Genomic DNA, 14,853 nt, shown 5'->3' with positions numbered 1-14,853 from the left:
CTTACTGGGACACCTCCATTGCTGCATCTGAACCCAGTGCAGCGTCCTCGGACTTAGAGTTTAGGAAGACTCACACTCTGTTACTCCTTGGGATACGATCAGCTCGGTCCTGGTTTAGATAACAACCCAACAAGCACCTTTGTTTGGGACATAATCTCGTTTTCACGGTAAGTTAAGGTTCTTACCGAGTTTTGTTTGGTTTCAGGGGTGGGAATTGCTTAAAAATTATCATTAGTTCCTTTTTTCTCAGATTCTGGGGTTCCGTTACATGCATGGCTAGAGCATAAAAGAAAGAGGCGTGAGCCCGTGGGCTTAGGGGTGCTGTTCCGGTTTCCTTTTTTGGAGGCAGGGAGGTTGTGGCTCTATGAGCAAATCATCTTTTTGTAAAGTGTGAGTGACCAGCTTGCCAGAGGTGACCTGTGAGAGTCTGTCCATGTGATGCATGTGTGGGAGGAATCTGACTCGGTGAGCTCGGGGTTCAAGCTCAGGGTTAGTTTGCTGACCTGTGTCTCAGTTACACTCAAAGATCGGGTCCCCTGGGGTTGTTCTGTGCTTGTGTGAAAGTATTGTTCTGTGTATGGATTGGTTTTTGTGGGCTGTACCATCAGGCCTGCCAACCCCTCTTGGAGTAGTTCTTACACAAGAAAACGCAAATTTTTTTTTTTTTAAGATTTTATTTATTTATTTGTCAGAGAGAGACAGAGCACAAGCAGCGAGAGAGGCAGGCAGAGGGAGAAGCAGGCTCCCCACCGAGCAAGGAGCCCGATGCGGGACTCGATCCCAGGACCCCGGGATCATGACCTGAGCCGAAGGCAGTTGCTTAACTGACTGAGCCACCCAGGCGTCCCGAAAACGCAAACTTTTTATTATGAGTTTTTTCTATATTTTATATATTTCAACTAACGTATAGTCTTTACGTAAAGAGTAAATTATTGTTCTTTTTTTTTTTAAAAAAAAAAAGGAGGTATTCAGAAAATGCATTTTAAATCAGAATGTTCTTTCTAGGAATGATTATTGGGAACCGGCATTCAGAGTAAATATATTAATTTTTCAGCGTCTGTCAGATTCTAAATTCAAGTACGAGGCATCGCGTACTGAGGGCTTCACGCCAGTGCAGATGCCACCTCTCACCGTCGGTTATGTCACATGCTGAGCATGGCTCCGCTAACACAGAGCATGAAATGCTATTACTACTTAGTGCAGAAGCTAGGAAAAGATGCTTTCCATTTTCTTATGGTCGATATCCTACCAATTTTCAAACTTGTTCTATCTCACGTTCTGGAGGGTTCGTGTTTGAAGATTAAGCATTTTTCTTTTTTTTTTTTTAAAGATTTTATTTATTTATTTGAGAGAGAGAATGAGATAGAGAGCATGAGAGGGGGGAGGGTCAGAGAGAGAGGCAGACTCCCCGCCAAGCAGGGAGCCCGACGTGGGACTCGATCCCAGGACTCCAGGATCATGACCTGAGCCGAAGGCAGTCGCTTAACCAACTGAGCCACCCAGGCACCCGAAGATTAAGCATTTTTCAATGATTGTTTTACATAAATGCTAACGTCAGTTTAGGAGCCTCTTTCTTAGAGGCTGTGGGCTCAAAACTCTATGGCTCTGTGGCAGGGCAGTGTCTTTACAAAATAGGATCAGACCCCTCAAGAGGACAAAGACGCTCCAATGTTTGTGGACGGAAACACAAGCTGGCTGTGTTTAGGGGTTCTAAGAATTATATCTCCTAACAAAAGCCAAAGAGGGACTTCTTGAACAGCGCTCCTATCACTTAGCTTTTAAATAGTGAGGACAAAAGTCACTTCATTGTATTGCCAATTCTGGGCTCTCCACGTAAAAGGAAGTGACAAAATGGTACGTGGCTTCTCATGGAAAGGAAGAGCTGGTATAAAGATTTATTATATGTGGTAGATTATTTTTGATAGATTTGGCTGTGAAATTTTAAGATCTACATCCCACTCATCTAAATGAAAAAGAGATAACACGATGCTCTGGAAAGAACATGAATTTTAAAACTCCAAAGACTCCGATTGAAGTTCCCCTTTCACTTTCAACTGGATGGATCCAGCCACGCCCGAAACATCTTGCACCTGGATGCCTGTGAAACCTTCTGCTCACCTGCTTACTTCCACTCCTGTCTCCTCCCAGATGGTTTTCTGCTCTTAAGCAGGAGTAATCCTTCTATAATCTGATCCTGTCACCTCTATGATTTAAACTCTTCATGATCTCCCTCTGCATTTGAGATAAAGACCACGGTCCTTGATGTGGCATAGACAGACTTCAAGGGTCTGCCTTCTTCTTTCCTCTCCAGAATAGGGTTTCTTCTTCCTCCATCTGGAATTATCTTCCCAGTCCCCGGAGTTAATATCAGAAGGACTCCTGCTGGTCCCATAAGTCCCAGCTCAGATGTCCCATGCACAATGACTGCTTCCATTTATCACAGCATTTGCTGACACTAAGTTGCCAGAGGCAGGTACTCTGATGGATGATACCGGAACTTTAGTTCCAGCACTGAGCAAACTCCCTGACTTAGAGTAGATAGTCAAAGATTTCAAGAATAAATCAATGAATAAATGAATGAGTAAATGAATGAATATCTATTATGAAAGCAAATCATCTCCTGAAATGGTATGTAAATGTTAGTTCTTATCACTTCTACCATTCTTCTTCTTTCCAGAAATCCCCTGCTAAGAAGCTAACTAATGCATTAAGCAAGTCTCTGAGCTGTGCTTCCAGCCGTGAACCCTTGCACCCCATGTTCCCTGACCAGCCTGAGAAGCCACTCAACTTGGCCCACATTGTGTGAGTATCTCTGCCTTCCAGATGAAAAGACATCTTTGTTCATTGACACATGTTCACATCCATACAAAGGCAATTTGTTGCTAGGGACCAAGTTTTAAATTTTAATTAAAAAAAAAGAGTAAAAATAATGTGATTATAATTTTTTTATTGCAGGGGTAAACGGTACTTCTGTCTTGATGTATAAGTAAATTATGCAACACTAATGTTATTCACCTACAGGTAGAAAATATTCAAAAAGCATCATTATAAAATATAGATGTTAGTAGAGTTTTTACAACTGGACATTAACAATCAATGAAATTAACCATAATAAGAAAATTTTAAAGCACACTGTACCTTAATATCATATGTGCTTTGAGTCCCAAATATAAAAGCTCTTTGTTTCATTTATCTGCAGAGCCAGTCATCTTAAAGATATCAGCAAATCTAAAAATTGTTGTTGTCTTATCCCAAACTACACAATTTTAGAAGAATCATGGCCCATACATGAGAAGGTGGAAAAGAGAGGTTGGTGGTAAAATTCCTCAGAACTTCCAGAAACAGACTTTAAAAAATTCTTTCTCCAAAGTCTATGTGAGTTTGGTGGGCAGAGGGGGATGTGCCCAGAAATGGTGCTCCCACCCATTCCTTCCACTTCCCAGAAGGCTCAAGCCCTGGAGCTTCTCTCAGGCCTGGGTGGCCAGATAACTGGGGAGGCTTAGGTAGAAGAAAGTATTTCTTCCTTGGTGTTATCTTGCACTCAAAAGAAGAAACAAGCTCGTCATCTGCTTCTGTGCCCAATTAGGAATTACATCATCGCAGGTACCTCAGAAAGACCCTAGAAAACGTGGTTCCCCCTCAATACAAACTGCTTTTTGTTTTGCACAGTTCGGCAGGACCTACTGCACTCAGGGCCTAGGTTTGCATGTTGACATCAAGAGGCGGCAGATCAGACCTATCAATATTAGAAATCCACCAGTACAGAGTTCATGCTTCAGGCAGTTCAGAACATGATCCATCAGAGGCGCCATGATGGATCTGAGCCCTTATGAAAGCAGTAACTCTTTCCTCTGATGGACCTAAGCAAATACCCTCAAATGATTTGTGCTGTGTCATGTCTATGGTTTTGTATGAATACTATGGGGCTTGGTTTGTTTGCTCCCAAGTGTGCGTGGAGGGTTTACTGCCTTCAGCAATAAACACAGCCTGGAGGCTTATGTTGCTGGCATGGGCTAAGCATCCAAAAAACTAACATAAACCAATTCTGTAGAATGTGGCTAACTTATTTTTGGAAATTTTGATCCTAAAAATAAGCCTTAAAAGAAACCAGGGATAAATAAATCTGTGGAGTATCCCAGTCACGTGCAGAAAACGACCTCGTACGAGCGATTCTTATTAAGGTCTCACTGTTTTTCCCCTAGCCAGACACAATCACTAACGTGCTAATAAATGAACAAAACTAAGTGAGAGCAAGTCTGTGCTCTCTGAGCTCTGCTGTGGAGCACTTCCTACCAGCCCAGCTGGGAGTTTCAGCCCAGAGAATGACGTTCAATCAGAGCTGATGGGTATAAGGAAACTAGAGAGGGAGTGGATGGGAATAGCCTGACTCTAAGAGCTTTGCAGCAGAACAGAATTAGGATGCTTCCTCCCACTGGGAGACAAAATTAGGAAGTGAGACAGAGTGAAATAAAAGTCAAGTTCATGGTCAGTCACACTGCAGTATTACCTAGCACAGGGCCTGTACCCAGTCGTGCTCTGGCTGGTGTGTGTGTGTGTATTTAATTGGCTGATGAGTAAACAAATTTTTAACTGTAGAGTGGCAATCTGATCTGACGTATTATTCACTGAACTGAGGGCAGTCTCTACACAATTTGAGTTCCATGAAGAGTTTCAGGATTCCCTTATAATTCTACACAAATGGGCCTTTTTCTGAGAAAAGTTCCATATATTTAACCAGATTCTCCAAATAGTCCTCGAATCAAAATAGTGGCCTATACTCACGGATAATATATTTTTCCAGGGTGAATGTCTTAATTTTAAAATGTGAATTGTGAAAAATATTTAGTTGTTGAAATAATAGACAAGAAATTCTGCATGCAGAATGTCCAATCTCTATGAGACCGGGATTTTTTTCTATTTTTAGCTTTAGACATTTTTCTCTCATTTATTATTCAAATGTTTTTGTCCTGAACAGATAGCCATGTCTTTTTCTTTTGTGTTTTTTTTTTTTTTTTGGATGGGGATAGCTCAGACTTCTAATTTTAAAATATGCCATTCATTTAGCTATTCTAAATTACCACAGGTATGTAAGGCTACTTAAGTGGTGACATTTTGGTATTTTGGCATTTGTTCTTAGCTGTTGTATTTCTTGTTAATTTTACCATGATTAACAGTGTCTATCCTATTCATTTTCTTGCTGCCAAAAGTGATACTTGGTAAGTAGTTCAATAGTCCCCTTTGTGCTTGTAAAGACATAATCATAATTACAAGTGGTTAAGAGACACAAAACAAGTGAGTAACACGAGGCTAGTTTAAAACTAATTCTGCCTTAAGCTGAATATTTTCCATTCACAAGACGAATGCCAATTTTTTTTTAAGATTTTATTTATTTATTTAACAGAGAGAGAGAGCGAGAGAAGGAACACAAGCAGGTGGAGTGGGAGAGGGAGAAGCAGGCTTCCCGCCGAGCAGGGTGCCCGACGCGGGGCTCTATCCCAGGACCCCGGTATCATGACCTGAGCGGAAGGCAGACGCATAACCGACTGAGCCACCCAGGCACCCCCAAATGCCAATTTTATGAAACTGTCCTCTGTGAAGTTCTTGTCCACAAGGAAAATTTTGCACTAGATCCCTGCGACTTTATCTTATGGAGCTATTTCTTTCTCATAAGAATAAATCTGTTTAAAATTCCCAATGTGACCTAGTTATTAGATAAAATAACTTCCCATTTGATGATGGAGGCAATAGGAACCACAGTCCCTTTGAAAGCCACCATTTGGTGCCAAGGTTAGTCATTCTGTGTCCCAAGTTCAACATTTCCAAGATGAACCTTAAACATGAAGCCATTTACTACGAAACTGTGATTTCACCTTTGCGGTGACCAGGTTCTATAGAGTAAATTTACCAGGCTTATTAAAAAGCATTCCAAGTCCACTTGTTTTCTCATTTCCTAGAGCTAGAGCACGATGGGAAAGTTAAAAAAGACAAAAGAAAACCAGAAATGTTGGTCAAGTTGATTGTTTCAACTTGTTGTAAAGTTAAAATGAAGATATTTCATTCTTCTTACTGTTTTAAAATCTGATTTACCTAACTTTTCAAAATTCACAGAGGACATTTGTATAAAATTAGCATCCTGCTTATACAGTGAAAGTGTTGTGCTCAAGGCAGAATTAGTTTTATTTTTTAAAAGATTTTATTTATTAATTTGACAGAGACACAGCGAGAGAGGGAACACAAGCAGGGGGAGTGGGGGAGGGAGAAGCAGGCGTCCCGCTGAGCAGGGAGCCTGCAGAATTAGTTTTAAACTAGCCTCATGTGTCAAAGACACATCCTAGGTAAGTAATGCAAAACACTCAGCTAGTTTTCAGAATGTCAGCTGATATGTTTAGAGTAGATGAAATAGTGAAGCTGCTGTTTCAACCTCACCCATCAAATAATGTCTGCAAAAATCTTAGAACACTGTTTAGCACCAAGTACTAGGAACCAAAAGTTTCGGTGAATTTTTGCATAGAGTGCTGACATTTTAAACCCTGTATAGCATCATTTCCAGTCCCATAAACACACTGGGATAAAGAAGTCTACCTTTTTCTCAGGATCTCTGCATTGTGGAATCCAAAACCAACTTTGGTTCCCTAAGGTAGAAACTAAAGTATTAAAGCTTTGTCTCTTGATCAAGCCAACACAACCAGATTCTGTAGGCTACTGTGATTAATATCTGGTGTTCAAAAATTCTGCACCGTCAAACTCAAATATAGAACTATAGTGAGACCAAAATTTCCTCTGACTCAAAATGATGCCCTGTCTCATTATCCGTATTCTCAACTCTCAATCCCATCTCATGGAACATATTCCAGTGAACCTAAAATAAGACTAAAAACCACTTGGAGATGAGATAGGAGTCTTAGCTCTATCATTTTGCCTGAACTAAGACATTAACGATAGGGACAGGATGACAGGCTAAAATGGAAAATACGACTGGGAATGACAGACCCCATGCAGTTGGGGTTTGAGGCCATGCACAATTCTGAGAAATACTGAACCCTATTTTCTTTCTCTCATCATATGAAAAGTTTATGGGATGCCTTGCACTATGTGCCCTATTATATGGAACATCCAGATAATAGACATTCAGTAAATCCTGTGGTGCCTGATTGCATCTTTGCATAGAACAAAGAGCAAATCAGGCCCGATATGATTTTGCAACTGGCTCCTTCCAGACGGGGTGTATTGAGAAAGAGCCATTGTCATGCGGAGTACAGGAGAAGTTTCTGAAACCTCTGCTTTCCAAGAGGATGTAGATGCTGCCTATCAACAATTTTTCAGAGGTTCTCCTTTTAGAAGACAGTGGACCTGGGGCTACCTCAAAGTCCTTGCTCGATTCAAGAATATGACTCAAGGAAACACCAAGGCTCAAAGCTCATGGATAAACATTCCTGTGGTGCCCAGAGGTTTTCCTCCTAATGTTTACTGGACATTCCACATTTTTAAGGAAATGCAACTTCCCAAAACGCTTAAAGAATTTCATTGCAAAATATAAAATGTTGTGTTGATCCCAGCCCCTTCCCTGGAAAGGTGGTGGATAGTTTTTTACTTGTGACTTCTGTTTGTTTTAACTTTCCACCCACACTGTACTTCGTTTTAGGCCGCCCAGACCTGTAACCAGCATGAATGACACCCTCTTCTCCCACTCAGTCCCCTCCTCAGGAAGTCCTTTTATTACCAGGAGGTAAGTTCCAATCTTATTATGAAATAAGCCCTCTCCTTGATAATGACCCCTAATTCTGTGTTAGGAAAAATATTCTAATGCAAGCCAGGTGTGGAAGATTATTGTTAGAAACTAGTCTGTAAATATCTGTCACAGGTTTTCACTTTCATTCATTTGGATGCTTTTGACGATGGCTGGGATGGCTTTTGGGATGAGTGTCACTTCTGGAAACTTGCATTTACAATCTCCTCACAGTAAGAATGTGGGGTATGTTTAAGTTTTATGACCGACACACCTGTATTCTATGTCGTTGAGAAAGTCACCTTCATAGCACTTGGAATGGAGAGAATTGGAATTTCAAGATGCAATGGAAAATTATTAGGTACATTCTGAGACAGTTTATAATCTCCTCTCATAATGTGGTGAGTTCTGGAGTTCCTGAGGCTAGAGGCTGAAGACCAAACTTGGAAGAATAGTTTCCATATAAGTGATTTCAGGGATAATAAGAAGAACTTCTTAAAAAGGGGTACGTGTCTCCTATTTTTACACAAAGATCCACGCCCATGTGAGCAAAGAACAGGTGAAGCAAATAATTCTATTAGAGCTAGCTTGCTAAATATGCAGGGTCAAAAATTCTGCACCGTCAAATTGTTTGATCAAATCTCGCAAATATAGTACTAGGGGCTTATTTTATAAATATACGGAGAAGGCTCACAGGAAAGCAGAAACAAAGGTAAGGAAAATTAGAGTGAGTAATGAACGTAAGATTTCAAATGCCTTTCAGCAGGAAAAAAACAAACAACAACCTCATGTTTCATAAAGGGAACATAATCAGTCTTTTCCCCCAGAGAGGTTTCTGAGGTACCAATTTCACTGTAATATCCTGGTACATTCAAGTGAGGATTTACACACAATGAGACTCAGAATGCTGCTGATTTTTTTCCCCTGAGTTCCTGTATTTGCCCATCAGCAAGAACGTGAGATGAAGATGTTCCCCGTAATTGTAATTAGCATAACAAATAAGATGTAGCAGTTCGTGGTGTTGCCTCCCTAAAAATTAAGCAAATCTATAACAAGTGGAAATGAGGCAAAACTGAACTGCAGAACATCCAGAGTGAAATAACATGTTCTAGGCCCTCAGTATGTTCCTTTTAGCACTCCTTCGCAAAGCCACCAGCAGATTCAACCATCTTTTCTACCGTAAAGTCTAGAAGGGACATGGGGCCGTACCTCTATCTGGGGAAGATTTGGCACGATGTTAAGAAAGATGTGCTTTTATTAGGAGACCCTGCATTCTGCAAATGTCAAAGCAGAGATAGACCCCATCCTTACTGAAGGTCGTTTTATATCATTTCAGCTCGGACGGTGCTTATGGTGGATGCGTCTAGATGGATAACATGGCTTCCTCTACTCTAAAATATTCCTATAATACTTTGAGCTGTTCTGATTCCTCCAGGGTGCGTGGTACCCATTAACCCAAACTATGATCATTTCCCTTTTTCTCCCATTTTCAGTCCTTTTGGAATGTTCTCTGTGAAACACAGATACATTGTTTAAAGTTTGCGGTCCTTGCTATCTATCACCATGGAGGTTAGCCTCTGGTTTCTGTTTTAAGGGTGCTGTTCAATAAAGCTGTGTACCCTGAACATCTTTCCTCTCTGCGTGGGCCTTGCTCTGTCCATGGAAGGTTCTAATGAGGTCTCATTGTTTGCATCCCTCAGGTTACCTGAGGGGATAAGTGCATCCAGCCCTGGGGCTGAGGAGCATTCACTCATAAAGCTGTATGTAAATCAGATTGACCACAGCCCACGGTCAGTATCCCAGCTCTGAAGCACTAACTCTAGTTCCTAGTGCCATAGCTAGACTGCTAGTCGTCCTGCTCCATCACTAAAATCCTCTTCTAGTATGTCTCAGTAGAGATACTGTCATCTTCTGGGGCTTCATGAGATTCCGTTGAGCATGTTCAACCCGAGCTGGACTTCAGCTCTTTCCTCTCTTTTCCACTTCTGATCTTGACTTCACGGCCTCATAGCAGTATATATGAGATACATATATATGAAGAGTACCAAGCTGGATCTTCTTCTTTAGAGGAGTCTCTGCTTTTGTACAGTCTGCAAGACCCCACATGGTGATTTCTTAGATTCTTGAATCAAAGAGCCTCTTGGAGTGATTGATCTTTAGCACTAACAGGGTAAGGCCAGGACAAGGTCCCATGGCTGGACCACATTGTGGTAAAGGACTTGAGAATTTAGGCCTTACTGTCCCACTAGACCTGGGCCACATTTCCCGCAGGTAAGGCAGTCTGATTCCTATTACAGGAGCAATTTCAAAACCAATTCCACGCTCTCAGTGCTTACTTTCTCTCACTTGATGATGCTGGTGGTGACCCACTGTTTATTTCTTAACCATGTCCATACACAAAGGTTAATGGAAACCCATCATGCCAAATGCAGGCATAAATTAAGAGTCCTGTTCTTCCTACTACTGGAACTGAACCAAAGAAATATGACCTAGAGCTCTGCCCTCCTTTCCTGCCCAATCCCAACTGCCCTTTTAAAAAATCTGATAAAACCAGGGTGCCTGGGTGGCTCAGTCAGTTAAGCATCTGCCTTCGACTCAGGTCATGATCTCAGGGTCCTGGGAGTGAGCCCTGCCCTGGCTCCCTGCTCAGCAGGGAGTCTGCTTCTCCCTCTCCCTCTCCCGCTCCCCCTCCCCCTCCCCTTGCAGGGAGTCTGCTTCTCCCTTTCCCCCCTCCCCCTGCTCATGCTCTCTCGCTCGCTCTCTCTCAAATAAATAAAATCTGTTTTAAAAATTTAAAAAATAAAAATAAAAATCTGGGGAAACCGAAAACCTAAACAAGGCAAGCATGGTGCTGGTCAGTGTTAAGGCAGCATTAAGAAAGTAGGGAGGTTTGGCATACAGATATTTTATTTAGCTTGAGTTTTGGGTCTTCTGTATTGTGAGAGATCTTGGAAAGATAAAGCGAAATGAGAATGAATTGAAATCACCACTCCAGAATCCTTGATACAAACTCCTGGCATTACTCACCTAGAGTCCTTTACAAGCATACCACTTTGATCTTCAAAAGGCACTAGGGTATATCTTTGAAGTCCTTTGACACCCTAGCAATCTACCTTACACAGATTTACGAGTGTATAGCTCTGGTTACCACCACCGTCTGTCGCAGCCCTGTTCTTATTTCCATTTCTAGCTATGTACTTGATTCACCTTTCCCTTACTTAAAAGAAAAGAGGGAATTCTCAAAGGCACCCTCCCTTAAACTTTGGAAGTCTTCATGCGTGTGTGTGTGCGTGTGTGTGCAATTAGGTACAACATGGGTCCACACAATTTGTGGACTGATTCACTTCACTCATTTTTGTGATCATAACTATATCCTTAAACCTAGATTATTTTCTTATAAATGCACAAATTTACAGGGGAAAAATGCTGGAACAATGGAAGTCTCTCATCACCACTGGGAAAAGAGCTCCAAGGGCCACGTATGTTGTGGAGGCAACATTATCTACGCTTATGAAAGATTGACTATCATTACTACAAAGAGTATTGCAAGGGCTGACCCAAAAGACCCTCCTCCCCTTCACCGCCCTCAGCATCGTGCCCCTGCCTATCTTTGTTGGCATGGTACCCCCTTTGTAAAATCTTAATTATCTTGATGAAACCCTTGCATCATTTATGTGAGAAAATTAACCAGTCCTATCCCATGTCACATAAGGCCCTTTAATTATAGCCAACATCTTCATTACCACAATAAGGACATTGTAAAAGTTTGAATGGCTACTTTCTTTACCCCTGATTTTAGAACCATCTCTTGAAGGTTCACAGATACTTTCACAAATGGAACCTCTAGAGTAGTAACTACTCACAAAAGGAATCACTTTGGCTATTATATATAGCATTTAGCCAGATCTTACCACTCTCCCAAATGTCAGAAAATTGCTTATGATTCATAGAGTGTGTCGAACACAGTCTAATGGGCTGTTTTCTGGTTTGTCACAGTGCCATCTGGTTAATGGCTAATACTATATTCAACTTAGTAGCGCACATGGGGAAGGCACATCACTCACCCCAAATACTCCCCAAATCCTGATTCTTCCCACCACAGCAACATGGTGAGATTTTTACTGGTTGACTGGTTGGTCGGTTGGTTGATTGGTTTGGGTTTTCAACCACAGAAAAGGTAATTCATTGTATCTTTTTCAGTTTTTTTCAAACACTTGCTTACCCAAAGATTCTTTACCTAACAACCCAGTTTTTTAATGAGACTTAAAACATTCAAACTAGATTTTAAGCATTTGTGCATTGGTAATCAAAAGCAAATAGAAATGAAATTGAGGCACTGAATTCAACCTTGGCTTCTGAAAACCAACGTTTTTCCATGGTTAATTTCTTCGAAGATTAAAAACCATCCTTTCTAGTCAGGAAAACAGATGAATTAACATCATAAAATAGATGAACTTATAAATCAACCACCGTGAAGATTTCTTCACTCTTTTCACACTTTCTGGTCATGTTGTGTGAAATTTCATGAAATTTGAAATAGTCTTTTCAGTTAATTCTTTATTCCGTGTAGCCCCAGAGCTCCACTAATACGTTAGTTTTTTCCAAACCTGAATTAAACTGGTCTTCACACTCCATTCTATTTCCTATACTGAAATATTAGTGCATAATTAAAACTCCAGTCACCTCTCTTCTTCACTTCAGTAACTTTTATTCACTTGCTAGAGTTGCTTTAGTTCTTCTCTGTGTATGCCCTATACCCAGCAAACTTTTCTAGATGCTCTCTTGACAAAAATGCAATTGACACAGCTTAGTGATATCTGGGGGACAACATAGTAAATGTAGTGAATCAAATATGACCTAAGAATTCTTATTATTTCCTCTGCAGTACCTGCTTGAAAGATAGTTCAGCTTTCATGCCAGCCTGAATTGATGACAACTAATTTTCCCACGGAAACACTGAGCTGTTTTTTATGCTTGTTTGCTGATTTGCATGTGGCAGATAGTTTATGTTTCAGATCTCAGATATTGAAAACTAGAAAAGGAAAGAAAAACAGAATTTTTCCAGAAATTATCTCAACTTGTGGACATTTTTTATTGTTTTCAAATTAGTTAAATTAGTTTAGTGACCTTGTTCCTAGCCTGAGTTAATCATAGTGAGAAGCAATTAAGTAAAAAACAGCTTTATTGAGATATAATTGATATATAATTCAATGAATATATTTAAAATAAGTATGCAGTTCAAGAGGTTTTGACATATATAAACAATATGTCATACATACTTATATATACACATGTAAATGAACATATAATATGTTCATATATATTATGAACATATACTTTCATAAGTGTGAATATACACACATACATACATGTATGGCTGTACACATATATATGTGTGTATGTGTGTTTACATACATACATGAGAAGCAAAATTTTATTCACAATTAACAGTTAGTTACTTAAGAAGGGAGCCAGCTTTACAAGTCATCCTTTACCAGTTCAAACACCACACAAGTTTATCAATTATTTAAAAATTAGTAAAAATGAAAATATGTTTTTAATTTGCCGTTTGAATATCATTTTCTGTTTAACCATGATGATAATAACTATTTTACGTTACATAATTTGTTTATATAATACTGTTGCTCTGTGAGACTGCATCCAGGACTTTTATTTAAATCCTTTATTTTCATGTTTAATAAAAGAAAAAAAATATTTGACCAGAGCTAATACAGTAACACAGCATAAGCAAGAATGGCTTTTAAAACTATATTTCAGATTTCAGCAACAATCCAGGGAGCATTTGTGCATGATTTTGTTACCTTAGAACACCCCAAAAATGTAATTTACGCTTAAGCAAAAAACTCGACAGGGGTGCCTGGGTGGCTCAGTCATTAAGCGCCTACCTTCAGCTCAGGTCATGATCCCAAGGTCCTGGGATCGAGCCCCGCATCGGGCTCCCTGCTCAGCAGGAAGCCTGTTTCTCCCACTCCCCCTGCTTGTGTTCCCTCTCTCGCTGTGTCTCTGTCAAATAAATAAATAAAATCTTAAAAAAAAAAAAAAAAACTCAACATTAGTTGTCACCCTTCAAAACCAAGGGTGAATTTTAAATAAATAAATATGAGACATTTTGAAATTACTCTACCATTCCAGAACCCATTGTATCAATGTGTGTGTGTGTGTGTGTGTGTGTGTGTGAAAAAAATCTGGGAAAAGGCTGTTTCTCTTTATATAAAGTTGCTCTTTTCCAGAGATCTCAAAAGGAATTGGTGAGAACATAGAGAATTCTTTTAGGAAAAAAAATCTAAAGGAATATTTCCCGCCTCTTTTCTTTCAACCAAACACATCAACTTCAAATTTACGTTGTCATCCCCTCCAGGGTATGATGGTCCCCACGCCCATTCATGTTAGTATGTGTGCAGGGGAATAAAGTTATACAATGGCAAGTACCTGGTAGGGGAAAAAAACCAATAAGAAAAAGAAATATGTGTACACACAATTTTAGAGATGGTGACCCTGCTTTTCCTTGGGACTCAGATTAGAAAAGATTTATATCACACATGGTCAAGAGGAGCCCAGGTAGTTCCCTGCTTCAGAGGATAAAAGGAAGAATGCATTTTGATTTGAGAACAGGGCATGTGGAAGAATGGGAGGCTTCTATAGCTGGAGTTACGTGCCAACCATTGTTGCATTCTGGAACACGGACTTTCCAGAAGCATTGCTTCTTGGGAAGAATGGAGGTGCCCATGTGTCTGATCCCAAAGCCCACAACGAATTGGAAATACGCCCCAACTTCTCTACACAAATGGCCAAGCTACCACGTGAAAATTTAAACATCTAGTGTATTCTATAAAGTATCGTGATGTATGTTGCTTTGAAGAAATGATAATGAACTACGTATCGTTACTATCTTCACAACAACTGGGGAGAAAAGGTTTTCACTTTGTTTTCCTTCTTTGAGCTCCTGGGGAGGCGCAAAAGAAAATCTAGTGAAGATACTTCACATGAAAAGTCTTTATAGACCCAAGTTTAAAGTGAAAACTGCCTCCCCTGTCAACTCTGTAAGTTCTTGATCTATTTCATTTTGATCCTCTCTTGTGTTCATCATGAACTTGGCTTCCTCTATA

At 40.2% G+C, this 14,853-nt stretch overlaps 1 protein-coding gene across 20 annotated transcripts in view; it reads left to right on the top strand.

The window, feature by feature from the left end:
- Positions 1-14,853, top strand: part of DTNA (dystrobrevin alpha) — a 342,111-nt gene that overhangs the window by 271,280 nt on the left and 55,978 nt on the right. For 18 of the 20 annotated variants that reach the window (XM_034996291.1, XM_034996293.1, XM_034996292.1 and 15 more), the window contains 2 exons: positions 2,678-2,802; positions 7,643-7,726. In XM_034996291.1, the coding sequence (XP_034852182.1) occupies positions 2,678-2,802; positions 7,643-7,726 (209 nt within the window). Of the gene's footprint in view, positions 1-2,677; positions 2,803-7,642; positions 7,727-9,062; positions 9,239-9,426; positions 9,517-14,853 lie in introns of those variants that run through there. The other 2 variants (XM_034996311.1, XM_034996310.1) reach the window with 2 other exon arrangements.

Source organism: Mirounga leonina, unplaced genomic scaffold, assembly GCF_011800145.1.
Source record: "Mirounga leonina isolate KUSES-001 unplaced genomic scaffold, KU_Mleo_1.0 Mir_93, whole genome shotgun sequence".
NCBI classification, from domain to species: domain Eukaryota; kingdom Metazoa; phylum Chordata; class Mammalia; order Carnivora; family Phocidae; genus Mirounga; species Mirounga leonina.
This window is presented reverse-complemented; position numbering and strand designations above follow the sequence as displayed.